The sequence below is a fragment of the Rosa chinensis genome, chromosome 4 (genome assembly GCF_002994745.2).
Source record: "Rosa chinensis cultivar Old Blush chromosome 4, RchiOBHm-V2, whole genome shotgun sequence".
NCBI classification, from domain to species: domain Eukaryota; kingdom Viridiplantae; phylum Streptophyta; class Magnoliopsida; order Rosales; family Rosaceae; genus Rosa; species Rosa chinensis.
The window spans coordinates 37,527,520-37,546,382 of record NC_037091.1 but is presented as its reverse complement, the minus strand read 5'-3'; the positions used below and the strand labels follow the sequence as shown (position 1 = coordinate 37,546,382).

The 18,863-nt window shown below is 38.9% G+C and overlaps 1 protein-coding gene across 1 annotated transcript; it reads left to right on the top strand.

The window, feature by feature from the left end:
* Positions 1–14,318: 14,318 nt before the first annotated feature.
* Positions 14,319–15,368, top strand: LOC112199226 (F-box protein At3g07870). Its single transcript, XM_024340272.1, has one exon. It carries the CDS (start codon positions 14,319–14,321, stop codon positions 15,366–15,368), a length of 1,050 nt encoding a protein of 349 aa, XP_024196040.1.
* The last annotated feature ends 3,495 nt before the right edge of the window (positions 15,369–18,863 follow it).

Sequence of the window (18,863 nt, the reverse complement as noted above, 5' to 3'; positions counted from 1 at the left end):
ATGGAACCTTCTTCCTCAAAAACAAAGGAAGAAAAACTCAAGGAAGAAAAACTCGAGATAAAAGAAGAAAAAATCGAGGAAATCGATACAACTATAGAACTGGTCGAAATACCAGAAAATGTTCTAAAAGAATGTAAACCATTCATACCTCAGGAACAAGCTCAAGAAAATGAGCTACAACAATCGAAAGTCGTCTCTACTAGTAGATACAGCAACTACATAGAGATTGGACTCAAATTCCCTGATCACAAAAAATACCATCTACATACATTTGTAGACAATGGATCGGGATTTACAGTTGCAAAGAGATTTGCAATTCCAGAAGAACTCTGGAAAGAAGATAAGAAAAGAACAGCTACCGGTGTTACGTTTGATGGAAGCCATCTTACAATGAATAAAGTAGCAAAAAATGTTCATATCACCATTGGTGGAGGAACATTTATCATTCATAATGTTTGGCAATCTGAAGGCCAAGGATCAGATTTTTTGTTGGGAAATGATTTTATTCTCCAACAGAGATTTATCCAGGATGAAGAAGCGATAGGCTTCAGAAAAGGAGAAAGGGTGTACTAGGCAGACATGCTTACTCAAGCCAAAAGTGTAGTAGGTCCAAACTTTCCTACCCAATATCAGAGATTGCAACAGAATAGTGGTGATCTTACCCCCTACAACCCCAAATTTGAAACCATCTTCCAAATCAAACAACAAGAAGAATTACTTGTTGAAAAATCATCTTCTGAAGATGAAGAAGAAGAAACAACTAGCACAGATGAAGAAGCTAGTTTCATTCACGAGCATAACCTCAAGCACTTTCAGAATAAGCTTAAGTCTCAGAAAATTCCCACTCTTGATAAAATCAAGAAACTACTCGAGCAAAATATCGATGTAGACCCTCATAAATTTTGGGAAAAAGACCCAGTGGTCTGTGAATTAAGACTACATGATATGAATGCCATCTGTCATGTCAAAACTATTCCTCAGTACAAAGAGGAAGACCAAAAAGATTTCAGAAAAGATATTGAAGATCTCCTGAACAAGAGATTAATTCAGCCCTCTACTAGCCCTCATCATGCTCCAGCATTCTATGTGAGAAATCATGCAGAAAACCTCAGAGGAAAAGCTAGAATGGTGATTGACTACAGAGATGTCAACAAGAAGACTGTCAAAGACGGTTATCAAATTGCTCAAGTAAGAGTATTGATTAACCAGCTCAGAGGAGCTAAAGTCTTTTCAAAATTCGTTGCAAAGTCGGGTTTTTGGCAAGTCAAGATGCATCCTGAGAGTGTTCCTCTCACTGCATTTGGAACACCACAAGGTCATTACGAATGGTTAGTAATGCCTTTTGGTCTAAAACAAGCCCCCTCAATCTTCCAAAGAAAGATGGACAACATCTTCAAGCATGTGGCTGAATTCTGCGTCGTCTATATTGATGACATCCTTGTATTCTCCAAAAACAGAGAAGAATACATGAAACACCTCCACGAGGTTGTAAAGCTGATAGTTCAGCATGGAATTGTCCTAGGAGAAAAGAAAATCTTCTTTATCCTCAATGAAGTTGACTTCCTAGGAATAAACATCAAGAATGGAGTAATAAAACTCCAACCTCACATCCTTGAGAAGATCTGGAAATTCCCAGATAGAATTCCTGATGCCAAGAGTCTAGAGAGATTCTTAGGAGTCATAAATTATGGGAGAGATTTCATTCCCAAAATCTCAGGACTAATAGCAATGTTATCTCCTAAGACAAGTTCCAAGAGAAAATGGAACTTCACTGCAGATGATGAGAAAATTGTAAAGCAGATAAAAAATCTCTGCAAAAACCTCCCTCCTCTGCAACAACCAGAAGAAGATGATGAAATTATCCTCCAAACAGATGCGAGTGATAATTACTGGTCCGGTGTTGTTCTGGCAAAAACGCCAGGAACTAACATTGAAAAGATCTGTAAATTTTGTAGTGGCAAGTTCAGCCCTGCATAACTGAATTATCCCACAGGGGAAAAAGAAATTTTGGCTGTGAAGAAAACAATTTTAAATTCTCCAGCTTTTCTTGGAAAACCCTTTACTGTCCGCACCGATTGTGCTAGAGTAAAGAATTTCAAAAATTTTAAACTTGATAAAGCTGCTGATAGAGGAAGACTAGGAAATTGGCATTTATTTCTTAACCAATATGATTATAATGTTGAATTAATTGCAGGAAACAAGAACTATCTTCCAGACGCCTTAACTAGAGAACTGGCCATGTTCAGTCGAAAAGATGACGACGAAGGTCATAATTCCAGAAGCAGAAGACCTGGGAAAGAACATGAACCTGCTGAGGATCCTAAAGAAAAAAATCCTCAAAAGATTCCTGCTAGGTCCAAAAGGACTAGCTTCAACTGATCAATCCCAGGGTAAAGGATTGGCTAGCCCGTCTCAAAAGGCAGACGGTAAAGGCTCATCAAGACCGTTGACGGCTGTTGCTTTGCCAAAAAGCAAACCAACTCCAATTGGAGTAATAAATATTTTCAATTATGAATTAAGAACCTTTGCTGATCCTGTGTTCAGAACTTGCAGGAGGCTAGCTTACCACCAGAAGGCAATCCTGGATAATCTCTTATTTGCCTTTCAGGAAAGAAACAGTGGTATTATGTTCCCAGCTTTGTTCGCCTTAGCTGAAGAACTCCATGAAAATGCTAGACCACAGCATGAAGAAATTCAAATACAGTAGAGTGCTATTAGAAGTGAAAAAATTCACTATCTTAAAGATCCAGAAAGTGCTCGAATTCCTATCATAGCACTAAAAGAATCAGATTGGTTCGAATTCCATAATATGATAGGAAGGCATAATTCCGAGGCTTGTATTCCTCCAACTCTCTTCATTATTGCAGGACCTTATGTTGGAAGATACTTAGTCAATGTTCAGAGTGCACATCCTCAAGAACACAAGCTTTGGCTTGTTGAAAATGGTTTTGTCCATAATCTATGAACTAAAACGAATGATGATCTCAAGGGACTGCCCCTATAATCGTCAACACAGTCAAAAATGTCAGAAAAAATGACTGCATGCTGAGATTGAAGTTCAGATCTACCCCACCAGAATGGATTCAGAAAACAAACGGTGAAGTTGAATACATTTCTCCTTATCATTATGTGAGAATCATTCGAAGAAGATATCTTTAGCCTGCCTGTGTTGCTTACAATGGCCAGCCAAATTCAAGCATTCCATGGATGAAGGCCATATCACTAGAGTACATCAAGAAGATCATCTCTAAAGATACCAAGAATACTTTCCTGGCAGCAGGAGAAAAGACAATTATCACTGCGTACGATCATCCTGACGTAGTCAGCAGTGACCTCTTCCTATCTCTCACAAGAAAAGAGATAGACTTGACACTGGCATGCTTACAGTGGGTTGAAAAGCTAGAAACAGACAACCACTACAAGATGTATGTTGATACAGATGTCGAAGACAATACAACAACTGCTCGTATGACCCAGGCAGATAACGACTCGTTCGTCCTTGGTCATAATTCAGAAACAGACGAGAACATGTGAAGCAGTAGGTGTAGAAAGCACTGAAAGTACTTTTGGATCTTTCCCAAAAGCTACTTTTGCTTTTCAGAAAAGAAAGGTGAAAAACATTTTACCTAAAAGAATCTGCTTTTCCCCGTCCGACCTCCACCAGCAGGAGCACTCAAGAAAGCAGAAAATCACGGAGTCCTTATGTAGATATAGTTGTTTTGAATTCCAGTTTGGAGTCCGCTCCCTATATAAGGAGCTTTAGGTTTCATTGTAATTCATTCAAAAATTTCCATATCAGTTCTAGATCAGAAAATTGAGAAGAATCAAATTCTCTCAAGAAGTAAGAAAGCCATAGTAGCAGTGTGCTCTTTCCTTCCTGTCTAAGTGTGAAGTGTGCTTTCATTACAAGTAAGTAATTGCAATCATTCTTATGGATAGCTAAACAGCTTTTTAGTTGTTTACCTGAGAATGAGGCTCTGAATTGTTAGCCTGTAATTATGTTTAAATAAATAATTTCAATGTGTTCACCCAATTCATCAAGTCTTTTTAAGTTTATGTTATTATATTATATCTGTGTTATGTTTGGCCTTTATTTTATACTACCTTAAGTTCAGATTTTCAGTTTCTTAAGAAAATTTGCCTCAGCTTAGGATAAAAACAAGCAGCAGTGATTCTGCCTGTTAAAGTAACCGTTAGGTGAAAAACTTTGGCATGTTGAAGGCTAGTTTTGTTTTTCTCAGAAGTTTGAACAGGTTTTTCTAGGAAAAAGTGAGTTTTGGACCCAAAATTCAGCATAGGATATACTAGGCACTACTTTAAAAAGGACTACCCTTATGAGTCTTTTATCCTAAAAGTTGTGTAAATGAGAAAAATACAAGGATGATGGACTGATTGGGCAAAATACCATGAGTTTTTGGGCAAACAGGCACAACCCCAACAATTATCATATATATCACTGGACACACTTGAAAACCTCAGTACAATGAAGTTATCATACCAAACAAACGAAGCACACTCAAATAACAATTAGGGTCTTTGATTCAAAGCATCAAAATAAGCAAAAATTATCCAACTTACCCTAGACAGATTTTTGTTCTCACATACACAATTTAATGTTAAATGACCATTTTGCCCTCGACCCAATTAAAAAATTACAACCACTGCCACTCAACATCAATCTCTCTCTCATCCCACATCGACTCACTCAGCTTGTCGAAAATCTCTAGTAAGCTTATATATCCTCTCTCTCTCTCTCTCTCTCTCTCTCTCTCTCTCTCTCTCTCTCTCTCTCTCTCCGGTGAAGGACTAGGCCTGGCAATTGGAGTCGTTTGGTCCTTCAACAGATTAGCTGTACCGGGTAAAGTTCGACCCGGCCACATTGGAGCTGGTTCTTTAGCTGGTGAATGCGTTCGGCGTCGAATGTTGTCGTACCAGAGGTAGAAGACGGTTTGGCGAGTCGAAGCGATATCCAGGAATCATAATCGAGGATGTCGGGGTCAAAACGTTCGGCAATCGGCACGGATTAGTTCACTTGGTTCTCTTCTGTATCGTTGTCATGGAGGTTTAATTGGTTGTGGGTTTCGTTACCTTGGTTGTAGGTCTTGAATTGGAGGTTCACTTGGTTCTCTTCTCTTCATAACGAAGCCCTCATACAAAATTAAATCAAAGATTAACTATGCTTTATAGCTCTGTAGAGGTTAATTAGCTGAACAAAGCATCCATGGAAATAGAGGCTCAGCCTGGCCAATGTGAGTTTACTATTTGGTGAGATAAATCCTTCTGTACTTTTGATATATAACATGCATAGAAAAGAAGGCCATCACGTGTTCTTTTTTATATATAACATAGAAGAAGGCTATCACGTTGACATGTGTAAACTAGAAGTTGGAAAATGCAGGATTCTATTCCTATAATATTCTGAAGGTTTCTTATTTTGGAGCATTAGTGATTTAATTTCTACCAGCTTGTTCTACTCTTTTGTGAATTTGTTTCCGTGGACTTCAAAAGTTTATTAGAGGTTTGTTATAAGTCTTTTAAGGGGTAATAGACTTCTATTGAGGGGTTATAAATGTTTTGAATTGATATAATCTTCCGTTTTTTTCCCTTAATCAAAGTTTTATTTATTTAATTATAGGGAGATTAGTTCTTATTTCGGTGACCGAAAGTTCTATTGGGGGATAATAGACGTCTATGGGTAATACAGGTCTATTGAGGGAGCAATAAACCTCTCCGGCCTCATATGAGATCTCCAACAACCTCTTTGGAGACTTCCAGCGAAGTTTCATAAGCCTCTATTGCCCCCCCTGTAACGTCCCGAACCTGAATCCACCGGTTTACTAGTCATTTGGACGGTAAACGACAACTACTTTCACTTTTACTTTCGTTTCCGTACTTTTAGTGGCCCTAAAAGTTGACTTTTTGTTCGTGTCAAAATTTGAGAAAATGTTCTTCATGAAAGTTGTAGGGGACGTTAAACCGAGCGCGTGGATATGTGGTACGTAAAAATCGGAGCTCGTATGCGAAAGTTATAAGCGGAATACTAAAGTTACTGTTCACGGTAAGTAGTATATATTTGAATTTTTACTGTTGGCAGGTAACTTTTCTTTTTTCTCTCTCTCTCTCTCTCCTCCTCCCCTGCGTTTTTCTTCCTCTCCTCGGCTCTCTCTGTAACTCCGGCCATCTCCCTCTTCCGGCCACCTAGGAGCGAACAATTAGCACCGGTCGACTCCTCTACCCCTACCCAACCTCCCCACGGCGATAACTCACGGCGACTTGGCCAGAAAATGACGCATCGGGTCCTTGAAGTTTCACTATAGCAGAAGTGGTCAACGTCGATATCTTCCGTTTCCAGCAGTCTCCGGCCACCAAACTGGCGTCGAAGGTTCGGTTTTTGGCAAGGATCATTTTCCCCCTAGCCTCAAGCCACGATTTGCAGCGTGGAGGAAGAATCGAAGGTTTGAAATTCTCGGTACTGTTCATAAATCTGGGTTTACTGTTTTCTTAATTGTTGACCTAGGTCTAGTGGTTTTCTCGGGTTGTGGTAGTTGAGAAACGTGTTTGGAATGATGAGATGATGGTGCTGCTAAATTTTGGTGGCCATCGGAGGTGGTGGCCGCCGGCGCGTGGGGCCCACGCGCTGCCACTGTTGGTGGCGCGTGGAGGCTTATATGGCAGTGTTTTAATTTCAGTTTTTAGCCCATTAAATTGTATATTGTTGTAGAGCTTGTATGTGAAGTTTGGTGAATTTTGGAGGAGTTTGGAATTGTTTGTGAATTTCCGAAGTTTGGAGTTTTGTGATGGAATTGTGGGAAATCCGGCCGTCGGATTTCCCTCGTTTTCATTGTGGAATATGTAAATTGAGGAAGTAGTGTTGTGGAAGAGATTTGGGTGGAATTTGAGAAGTAATGGAAATAGGGATTTTCGAGTTTCGTTTAGGTTCGTATTTATTTTATCGGATTGCCGTTTACGGAAACATAATTGTGTACAGGACGACGTACCGAGCTATTGCTCGATGAAGGAACTTGTTTGCGTGGTCGCCCAATAGTACTGTGAGTGGACTTTTGTTTTTAAATAATGATGCATGCATTTATTTCTTAAATTAATGCTCTAGTTATTAATCATATTACATTTTGAGCAAATGAATTGATTTTCGGAATTTGATTTCGGTTTATCTCGTGGTTTTACTTTCAACATTGAGTTTCAAAGGTTGGTTATGATTTATAACATTATTTGACGAATTACTTATTTCCGAGGTAATTTTCCGGAATTAAGTATATTTCTAATCGCCGATTTAAGTTCCTGGAAGATTTTCGAGATGAGTTTTGATGGAGTTGGATTTCTCATTTATTTATTGACCTTCCATTTTGGCATTTGGAATGCCTAATTAATGATTTTGGATTTGGTTTGTTTCTTGGAGATTTTGAGAGATTTTTTTGAAATGGGATTTGCTTATACTATTGATTTTATATTTATATTCAGCTCTTGGAGCTTTTAAAGAGATTTACGAAATAAGAATTCGAGGAAGCAAAACTTTATACTTCTTTATACCCTACTTATTTTAGAACTTGAGATGATCTCGGCGTGCGGGGTCACGTCTTTATACACTTGGATTCTTATTTCGTGAGATATGTGGGGAAACTATACAGATTTATTGGCTTTCTACGATCTTCTTCCTCACCATACGCGGGTCATGTGAATAGGTCTCCTCCTCACTTACTTTGTGTTTGTGAGTGGCAGTGAGGTAGCTTTCTCCTCCTCACGTGGGTGGTAGTCGAGGTGATATTCTCCTCCTCACACAATCTATGTGTGAATGGAAGTTGAGGTTATTAGTTCTCCTCCTCGCACAATCTATGTGTGAGTGGCAGTCGAGGGTAGGTTGAGCCTGAGGGGCTCCATTCCCGTATGGTGAATCCATTTTCCCCATGTTCTTTTGTTGTTGTTCTTGACTAGCGGGGCTAGTCGGTCTTTTCTTAATTATTGCATGCATCGGGAGTTTTAAAGAAATAAATGTGGGAAAGTATAAAATCTTTTTTGTTTAAGTTGTTTATTTTTGTCCACTCACGCTAACGTTTTTCATCTATTTTCCCCTGGGCCTTTCGGTTTCTAATGCCCAGTTTGCAGGCGTTATTAGTTGAGGTCGTGCGTACGTGGTTCGAGGCATAGATGACGAATAGCTTCCGCACTTCTTTGTTTGGCTCTGATCTATTGTGGGTTACTGTTTTGGGTAGTCCACTTTAGGGGTGACTCGACCAGTTCTCGGTAGAGTTATCACTAAGGTGGGCCCCGCAGGGCCACTCCCGATTTCGGGGTGAAATCCGGGGCGGGTCCTGTCACCCCCCCCCCCCCCAACCTTTATTGGGGGTAATAGAGGTTTATTGTCCGTCTATTGGGGGGCAATAGTAATCTATTGGAGGACAATAGATGTCTATTGGAGGACAATAGATGTCTATTGGGAGGGGAGCAATAAACATTTCCGGCGACCTATGAGATCTCTAACGACCTCTTTAGGGATCTCCGACGAGATTTTCAAAGAAGTCCGGTGGGTGGCGACCGGTGACCGTATTCCGATGGCTGGAATCCCGCAAATGAGGCACAAACAAATCATTTGATCATCGATACTCAAAATCCGTCCCATGAGAATGTTCCAGATTATGGTTATGTCCAAGAGACATCATTGGGGGACGCCTCAATGTCAGAACCTATCCCTGAGAACGTAGAGATCTCTATAAATTACACTAGTGTACACGGGACGTGGGAAAGAAGCTCCATCATCATTAATGATGTATTCACGTATTCTGTAGCGCGTGAAATTATTGAGACCGATGACATCGAACCACGCTCTGTTGATGAATGTCAACTTAGAGCTGATTGGCCAAAATGGAAAGATGCGATCCAGGCAGAACTTGATTCTCTAGCGAAAAGAAAGGTATTTGGAAAGGTTGTGCCAATACCACCCAACACCGTACCAGTTGGTCATAAATGAGTATTCGTTAGAAAGCATAATGAGAGAAACGAGATTGTAAGGTACAAAGCTCGCCTTGTGGCGCAAGGCTTCTCACAACGTCCTGGAATCGGCTATGAGGAGACCTATTCTATGTCATTACGTTCTGCTACCTTGTCAGTTTGATAATTTCTGAAAAAATGAACATGCAACTTATGGATGTGGTTACTGCGTATCTATATGGGCATCTAGATACTGAGATATACATGAAGGTTCCATATGGACTTCAGTTACCCAAATCAAGCGGCTCTAAACCACGGAGCGCGTTTGCCATAAGGTTGAAACGCTCACCATATGGATTGAAACAATCCGAACGGATGTGGTATAACTGTCTAAGTGACTACTTGATTGGTAAGGGATATGTCAACGATGAACTATGCCCATGTGTATTCATAAAAAGGACAAGTTCTTGATTTACAGTAGTAGCGGTTTATGTCGATGACATGAACATAATAGGCACCTTTAAAGAGTTAAGAGAAACCGCTGAACACTTGAAATCCGAGTTTGAGATAAAAAAAATCTTGGGAAAACACGGTTTTGCCTCGGTTTGGAACTTGAGCACCGTGAAGATGGTATCCTGATTCATCAATCAACTTATACCCAAAATATGCTTAGGCGTTTCAACACTGACAAAATTAAGCCTTCAAGCACCCAAATGGTCGTCCGTAGTCTTGATCCAAAAAAGGATCCATTCCGTCCAAAAGAAGACAACGAAGAAGTGCTAGAGGCCGAAGTGCCCTACCTAAGTGCGATAGGCGCATTATTGTACTTAGCACAATGGACAAGACCGGACATCTCATTCGCTGTGAACTTGTTAGCTAGATATAGGTCTGCGCCAACACGACGCCATTGGACTGGTGTTAAAGATATCTTTTGATACCTAAGTAGTACTATAACGCCCCGGAAGAATTACGTTATAGCGCTGCAAGCCTCTGAACACGAGTTTGTAGCTTGTGCCACAAACCCATGCCACAAAAGCTTGTAAGGCCTTTTAGAATTGTGGTGCAAAAAAAGTTTACAATTGAGGTTGAGAGTACGACTTGTATACGGGATCCCAAGATCTCACAAACCAGATGACCGGTCCTATAGACCAACTACACGGCCTCACCTCAACCAATATGTTTACCAGGTAAGCGTAGAGAGAGCGTCCACTACCTAGCTACACACACGTACCGGGCCCGTCATTACTATCAGAAATACCCGGACGACCGGCTTAACTTACCCTCCGGAGGTTAAGGGGATAGAACCCAAGGAAGTCGGTGCCACCCTTCGCTCTCAAGTCATCTAACTTACTTGACCGTATAGCACGACCCTGACATGTTAATAGTTATTTCCGTGTCGATAAAATAAAATAAAATAAAATAGATATATAAATAGAAATAAAATAAATAAAACATACTGGAACCGTGCATAAGTCATGCAGTACTTAAAACGAATATGTAAAGAAAACTCTAGTGAGGCGTAAGTGAGTCTCCCCTACTTGGAATCCATGCTTTGACAATCTCCGAGCTTTCACCGTCGTTTGTCAAGCCGTGGGTCACTGGAATTCTAAACCCGACAATTCTAAGTTAGAAACTTCCTTAGAACAAATAATTTATCCTTCACCTATATAGCTTTTTCGACCAATCCTAATTCACGTAAATAATCCCAGCGAACAACTAACTTCCATAAGACAAAATAACTCCATGTTTCCTTGCTGTTAGCACCCCATTTAAATAAGCATATATATCATGACAAGCATATATAGCACGTCACAGTGATTCAAGGATTTTCACCTCAAAAATGTTTGTAGCTTCCGCTGTGTTTATACAAAATGTTTTCAAACAAAATGCCTAGTGGTTCTCTAGAATGTAAATCGAGCGTTCGGTTTATGTTTTAGAGACTCGCGGCACTGTGACGTGCTTAAGCTGATGAGGTGCAGCTTGGGGTGTTACAGGTACGATTGATATGGGCTTGTTCTATTCCTGCAGAGAGACGATGGATTCGGACCTATCAAATGCCAGGGACGCCATACATAGTGGTTCACGTCCCCTATCCCCATCCTAAAACGATATAAGTGTTTTGGAAGGCTTTTCTGATGCTGGGTATCTCTCTGACCCGCACAAAGGTAGTTCCCAAACTGGTTATGTATTCACCATGGGAAAGACCGCGATATCTTGGAGGTCTACAAAGCAGACCTTATTCGTTACCTCTTCGAATCATGCAAAGATTATTGCTCTTCACGAAGCAGTTCGTGAATGTATATGGCTTCGGTCCATTGTTATGCATGTTCGAAGTAATTGTGGTCTAAAGTCTACCACAGATGAGCCCATGAGCATTTATGAGGATAATGCTGCTTGCATTGAACAAACGAAGCAAGGCTACATCAAAGGCGACAACACCAAGCACATATCCCCCAAATTCTTCTACAATCAGCAACAACAGAAGCTCCTCAAGATCAAAGTGAACTAAGTCATTGCCTAAATCCACATTAGAGAAACATGTGATAAGCATTAACTTGAGAAAGTTATCTGAACTCCCATGATCGTAATCATCAGGGGGAGGCACAGACATCAGGGGGAGATGTCTACATGTTCATCTCGAAACGTGAAGGGTGTGTTGTACTCTTTTTCTCCTTCAACTGAGGTTATTTTTGTCCCACAGAGTTTTTGTTACTCGGGAAGGTTTTTGACTAGGCAACGACATGAGCACCAAGTTTGGGGACACAAGGGGGAGTGTTCAAGTAAATCTCTATTTTGTGTCTGGCTCAAACTCTAGGTTACTTGACCTATTGGTAATATGGTTTAATTAGATAATCTCGGAGAATCTTAGAGATTCCTATTCAATGTATGATTACCTTTCCTTGTACAATTCAGATTTTATGCCTTGTAATCCTCTATATAAAGAGTCTCCTATTATCAATGAGAATACACAACAATTTTCTCTCAATTCCCGTTTCTCTAAAACACTCTTTTATGGCACGTTTACTTACTTGGAATGGAAAATAATCATGAATCGGAGACAACTGGAATGGGAGAAGAAAGGAATCGGTATTGATTCCGGAGGAATGATTCATAAACCCATCTCCCCCCTTCGTAATCGAATTCCTGAGTATTCAGGAATCGATTCCTGATAAGGAGGTGAGACCTACATCCATTTCGATACCTTCATGTGTTAGTAAACGCATAAATTCTTTTACCCGGAATCAAAATGATTCCTTTATGTGTCAGTAAACGCATGAATGTTTTTACCCCGTAATCATTCCCTTTCCTTCCAAGTAAGTAAACGTGCCCTTGGTTTTTTTTTTTTTTTTTGATCAAGAAGAACTTCATTAATAATGAACTGCTTACAACGAGTTTGGGCAACATCTCTAAAACATAAATGGCCACTAGACTTCACACTGGAACTCTATAATGACAGACTCAAAACTTGCACTACAACTATATGGCAAAGACAACAAACGCAGGAGCAGTGAATCTTTGACATCTCACCTCTCATCTAGCCAAAAAGAACCCTGAAACTAGACAACTCACGTGTGTCGATACTAACTCGCCACCCAGAGTCCACCTGACCAGCTTTTGATCGACCAAGCCAACACTCATTGTGACCTAAACCCAACCAAAACGTGCCCTTAGTTTAGTTGTAGTGCTATTTGACCAAAAAAAAAACAAAAAAACATTCTCTTTTAGTTGTAGTGCTGCTCGATTGCGCTGTCACCCTTATCGACGTTTCAGAACCTAACTCGCTACAAGTGCTCGCTAATCCTCCACAGGTGAATTTGATTTTCAAATTAGTCTTCCTCTATAAGCTAGGGTTGTCATCAAATTTTTGGATTCGAAGAACTATGTGTATTAGTATCGTGTTGTTGGTTTGGTCTTTCGCTTCTGTTTGGTTCCATTAGCTTAGATTTTTCTGTGTTTGGGCTCAGTTTGTGGTTGAATCATGAGAAATTTTTTGTTCGGAGGCTGATTTTTGGTAATTTTCCTGCTTGACACTCAAAATCAAATATCTGGTCTAGGAAGGTTGAGTTTTGAGCTTGATCGTATAGAACTAATAAACCCTAGGTTTTAAATAACTGGCAGGAAAATGGAGAAAATGGAGAACATAGTTTTTCTGATAATAAACCGGATTTGAAGTATAAACCGTATAAAAGTTTTTGTCTAGGCAAGTGAAACTGTGTGTTGTCCCTTCCCTTTTTAGGATTATCAATTGCTTTCGTTTGGTAGTCTTGGCCTTGCAGCATTGATAGGTAAAATGTATATTACTGGTCTTGCTATGGGAAGTCAGTTTTGATACCTCGTTAAACGAACCAGAATTTTGTGGTAAATATTTGAAATGGATCTGCTCTCCAAATTTTCCAGCTCATACTTGCCTACTCCCCAATTAAGAAGCCTGTATTGTCTGTCAGAGTTACAAAAGTAGGAAGATATATAGGAAAGCTTAGATTATAATTAAAATTTTGTACGAATACTATTAAGCTGAGGCAATGTTTTTGGTACGTAGTAGATAGCACCCGTAAGTGTTAACTATCCCATGGGTGCTACTCCCTCTCCTCCTACGTGCAACAGAGAAAGTTATTGTTTGACATGTTAGGACCCCCAATGAACCACCTAAACCCTAAACCACTTCTATGAAGGATATCGCAAGTATGAGAGAGACAGGAAGAAGTTAATTTGTACCGGTATTATCTTCACATGACTGACATGTCACTCCCCATCCCTGGAATCTTGCCAACTTGGTTATATTTGTGTCTTAGGTGGCTCCTGTAGTAGGTCACCGATCTGTGGAGATCGAATGTAGAGGGCCTTCACACTATGAACAGGGTATGTGAAAGATATAACGCAACTCTATCTTAATTTCATCCATCATAACTTATGTCACACTTTTCAATTGTCATGGTATTTCATTCCACCCTCTGATCAATCGGTGTGAAACTTTGTAGTTATATTCACAGTGGTAGTTTTGTGTTTGATCACTTCTCAATTTCTGATGTTTCCATGTTGTTACAGGTCCACCAGTTGCTTGTTATTTGTTTGAGAAACTCCAATTTGGCACGAATTTAGTTTGTTAACCTCTGTAAATTAGACACTTTAAAGAAAAAAACTGTATCCATGTTGCTACAAGTTCACTAATCGCTTGTAGTCCAGCAGCATCAAATTTGACGAATATGCTTTGCACCTTTGGTTTTACAGATTTCAGTTGGCCGCCTACTCTCTTGTCGATCACTCCCGGAGTTCATCACGATTCTTTTTCTCTGGACATCAAATCAAACCCCATCTAGTGCCGCGGAAAGAAAACAAAGAAAACCCTATAGCAGGGGCCAAACAGTAAAGCACCAATGAAGAGTGGAAAAAGGCAAAGAAAAGAACGACGACAGCTGAAAGGTGTTTGCAGAATCCAACAACTTCCCCATGCTTTAGTTATGGACATTCTCTCAAGGCTCTCCTCAGTCAAGATCCTCTTCAACTGCAGGCGCGTTTGCAAAGAGTGGTTTAACATAATTTCTGACCCTCAGTTTGCTCGTCTACAGCTTCCCAGATCATCTATCGGCGTTGCAATGTTGATCCAGTCATATTCTGACAGAAAACAACAAAGCAATCTTGATTTCACCTATATAGAAGAAAAGGCTGGTTCTAGTCAACCCTGGTTGGAAAGAAAGAAATTTGCACCCCTTCCAATTTCTAAATATGCTCTGATAAACTCATGCAATGGCTTGCTTTGTTTGACAGGCAGTAAGGAAGGAGAATTTTCATTTTCATTTTATGTGTGCAATCCAATTTTGGGCCAGTACATCACCCTTCCTATTCCTTCACCTACTTTTAAGAAAGCATGGAACGGGCTCTGCTGTATGAATGATTTTGTTGCACTTGGCTTTAGTGCGTCCGCCAACAAATACAAGGTGCTGCAAACAGACTATGGCACCAGAGAGGCCTTTATATACATCCTTAGTACAAGAGTTTGGAAAAGCATCGGAAAAGCTCCTACAGGCACGTTCTGCCTTTCGTTCAATGCTCTTCTGCACGAGTCTCTTCATTGGATTTCATATGGCAATCCTTATCCTTATTGGAGGATATATTCTTTCAACTTTGAAAGAGAAAAGTTTCGGTCACTACCACCACCGTCTATAGATGATCAGAAGATGGATAATTTGTTGAGGTTGGGAGTGTTAGAAAGTTCTCTCCTTTTATGTGTCTTTCCACGGCATCGTGTACGATGTAATGGGTGGGTTATGAAGAATTACGGTGTTCAAGAGTCTTGGACTAAAGCTTTTGTTGTGGATCGAAATCCACAATTTGCCAGGACAGGTGTGTATGAACCAATTCTGTTCTTGAGCGATGGGGAAATCCTAATGAAAAGTGATTGTGGTGTGATTCGTTATAACTTATAATCATGAAACTAAGAATCTTATGGAAACTAAAATAGTTCGTACTCGTCGGACCTGTATTCATGCAATTCGTTATTGGCCTCCTTTGTTTCACTCGATGATGTTTCAAAAGGAGAGGTGGTGGAAAGGTACAAAAGTTTCACTTCATAAATATGATTCAACCTTTTATCTGTTCTGTACGTGTTTTTTTTTTCCTTTTTTTTATCTCACTTGATCGAATTGGTCTTCTATTGTTGCATACTGAAACACATCGACTGATCTTGTAGAGATTTGAGCAAGTCAAGAGTAAAAATGAGTCATTTGTAATCAAGCTTAAGCTCGCTCCTTCGAGCTAACGCACTACATGTTTTAAAATGATAGCCTATGATATATTTTACAGTATAAGGATATATATTTTGGGATTGTACGTTCAAGTTTTTTTTTTTGGCACTGAATTTTTGAGAAGTAGCAGGCTACGCATTACTGGTCAACTGACCATGTCATCTAATAAATTTTTATCATGCACACATGTTTACAGAGTAGGAAACAATAGGAAACTTGAGAAGCATGCTGGTGAAGGGAGTAGTGGTTGTGCTGGTTCTTGATCGCCAGGCTGCTTTATCATCCAGAGCAACTAGAGCCAAATATTCCTCTGTAAGTTGTCATGCGTCATATTTCCATCTGTTTCCTCTGACAGATAACGTTAACATTTCCTTCGATCATTTCAACTTTTCAGGCGTATTACTCAGTGTCTCTATGCATCCGGCTGCATCTGCAAAGATGGAAATAAAGTCTTTTTTTTGTTATGTAGGTAGCCATGAGAATGGTTCTGGTTGTTTAAATAGAAGTAAATGGCTTGTACATGTCAGTAATTTCATTTAGAAACCTTTATGTCTCCTATGACATTGCAACATTCATGAATGCTCCGAGTGAGTGGTTAGATTTTCTATATCACGTGTCCTCTAATATTTTTTAGAAGGTAAAAATCTTCAAATGGACCTCAAGTATGGCCTAATGCAAAATTTCGGTACCTGAATTTTTAGAACACACCCTTATATGAACTAATGTTTTGCCGTTAAAAATAGGGAGAATATTATGGTCAAATGTAAAGTTTTAGCTAAAATAATATTATTTCAGCTAAAAAGGTATTTTATACATATAAATTTTTGTGTTTGATTTTGTTAAATTAATCTTCATTTTTGGGCTTCCGAGGTTTATGAAGAACTCAGTTACTGGAAGAACCCATGTGGTGTATGTGCAATACGTGAGATACCATTTGGAGTAAAAAAGAATTTATAGGTACCAAAAATTACATTTTGCAATAGTTTAGGTACAATTTGGAGTTTTAATCCAAAAAATACATGCTTCGTAAGCAACTTTAATTGAAAAGTTAACAGCAGGTACTATATTTGGTAACAACACAATACCTCAGGTACCATTTGGGGTGAAAAAAATTCGTAGGTACTGAAAAATAGTTTAGGTACCATTTGGAGTTTTTACCCAAAACGATTTGGAGGCGGCTATTTCACCCTATCAAATGCTCAGTTCACCCTATATTTTTATTTTGACTCATAGAGTTCCAATTTTGCCCTCAAACATTAGAAAAACTAAAAAAGAAATTTAGCCTAAAAATTAAAAGGATAATTAAATAAATAATTTAAAAAATTTCCAAAAATCCACCCCAGACCTCCATTCTTCTCATATGATTTCCTCCCCATTCTTCTTAAAGCACCCAAACCTCTACCGTATGGCTTTCTAGTATAATAGGCAGAAGTACAATTATGATGATCTATAGATTATATAATAAGAAGAATTGCAGTAACGATCACCTCAATTAAGGAGCTATAACAAAAATAAAACTAAAAATAAAAAAAGGAAAAAAGAATAAGAAGAAGAAAACTGCGATCCCATCAAATTATCAAGAGAACTTACAAAAATTGGATCAGTGTAAGAGGTTAGAAAAGATAGATTGCTGCAAAGGAAGATGACAAAGGTAGTGGGCTGAGGTTGTGATTTAATTTTTTTTATATATATTTTACAAAATTTCTTACTTGGTTAAGGTCCATAGTTACGCATATTCGAAGTACATGTGGTTTAAGGTCTGCCACAGATGAACTTACATGCATTTATGGGGATAATATTGTTTGCATTGAACAAATGAAGTAAGGTTTCATTAAGGGCGACAACACTAAGCATATTTCTTCTGAGTTCTTTTATAATCAGCAACAACAGACACTCCTCAAGATCAAAGTGAATCAAGTTAAGTTAGATTTGAGGATAACGTGGCAGATTTATTTATTTACCAAGTCTTTGCCTAAATCCACATTTGAGAAGCATGTAAAGAGCATTAGTTTACTTAAATTATCTGAGATCCCATGATTGTAGGAATCAGGGGGAGACACAGAGATCAAAGGGACTCTGACATCTACATGGGAATCTCCAAATGTGAAGGGTGTGTCACCCTTTTTCCTTCGACCAAGGTTATTTTTGTTCTACTGGGTTTTTATTACTTGACAAGGTTTTTAACGAAGCAACAAGAGAAGCACCACCTAGTGTTGACAACATAAGGAGGAGTGTTCAAGGAAACCTTGTTTGTTGTGCCTAGTCAACATAGGAGTAATCATATCTAGATTAGAATAAGGAGAGTAAATCCTTCTAGATTATGGTATTAGATTTAGAATGGTATTAGGATTCCTTACCATAATGTATCATGTAATCCTCTTATTCCTCTATATGTAGAGGCTTCTATTCACTCATGGCACGTTTACTTACTTGGAATGGAAAATGATCATGAATCGGAGACAAGTGGAATGAGAGAAGAAAGGAATCGGTATTAATTCCGGAGAAATGATTTCTAAACTCATCTCCCCCCTTCGTAATCGAATTCCTGAGTATTCAGGAATCGATTCCTGATAAATAGGTGGGACCTACACCAATTCTGATTCCTTTATGTGTTAGTAAATACAGAAATTCTTTTACTTGGAATCATTCCGATTCTTTTATATGTTAGTAAACATAGGGGTGTTTTTACTCCGTAATCATTCCAAGTAAGTAAACGTGCCCTCAATGAAATACCACATTAGCTATTCTTTCTCTGATTTTGTTTCGTTGTAAGGTTTCAAATTTATTCGAAACTGCTAAAATTTCCTTAATTTGGAAGTATTGAAACGAAATTTATATGTTATATCATTTCCATCAGGAGTTTCCCGAAATTTTCCATACATTTCTGCGAAATTCTTAATTTCTAAAATATCTACACACACAAAATATATTTAAAAATTTATACCCAAATTGCTCTAAAATTTCTGTGGAATTTGTATGCCACCGACAATGAAGTTTTTTACTCATATTTTCATAGAGAAAATATGAAATTTTGATTTTTTTTTTTTTCTAATCAAGTTGAATACAACAACAAACCCTTTTGCTTTTATCTGCTACCAAAATCATTTCCAAAATTCATGAACTTGGGAGCAGTATTGTATGATACTAAATAGAAGCAGTTCAACCATATCGGTCAAA

Bases quoted from the DNA above. Each gene is read 5' to 3' on its own strand.
- LOC112199226 (XM_024340272.1), top strand. From the start codon at position 14,319: ATGAAGAGTGGAAAAAGGCAAAGAAAAGAACGACGACAGCTGAAAGGT.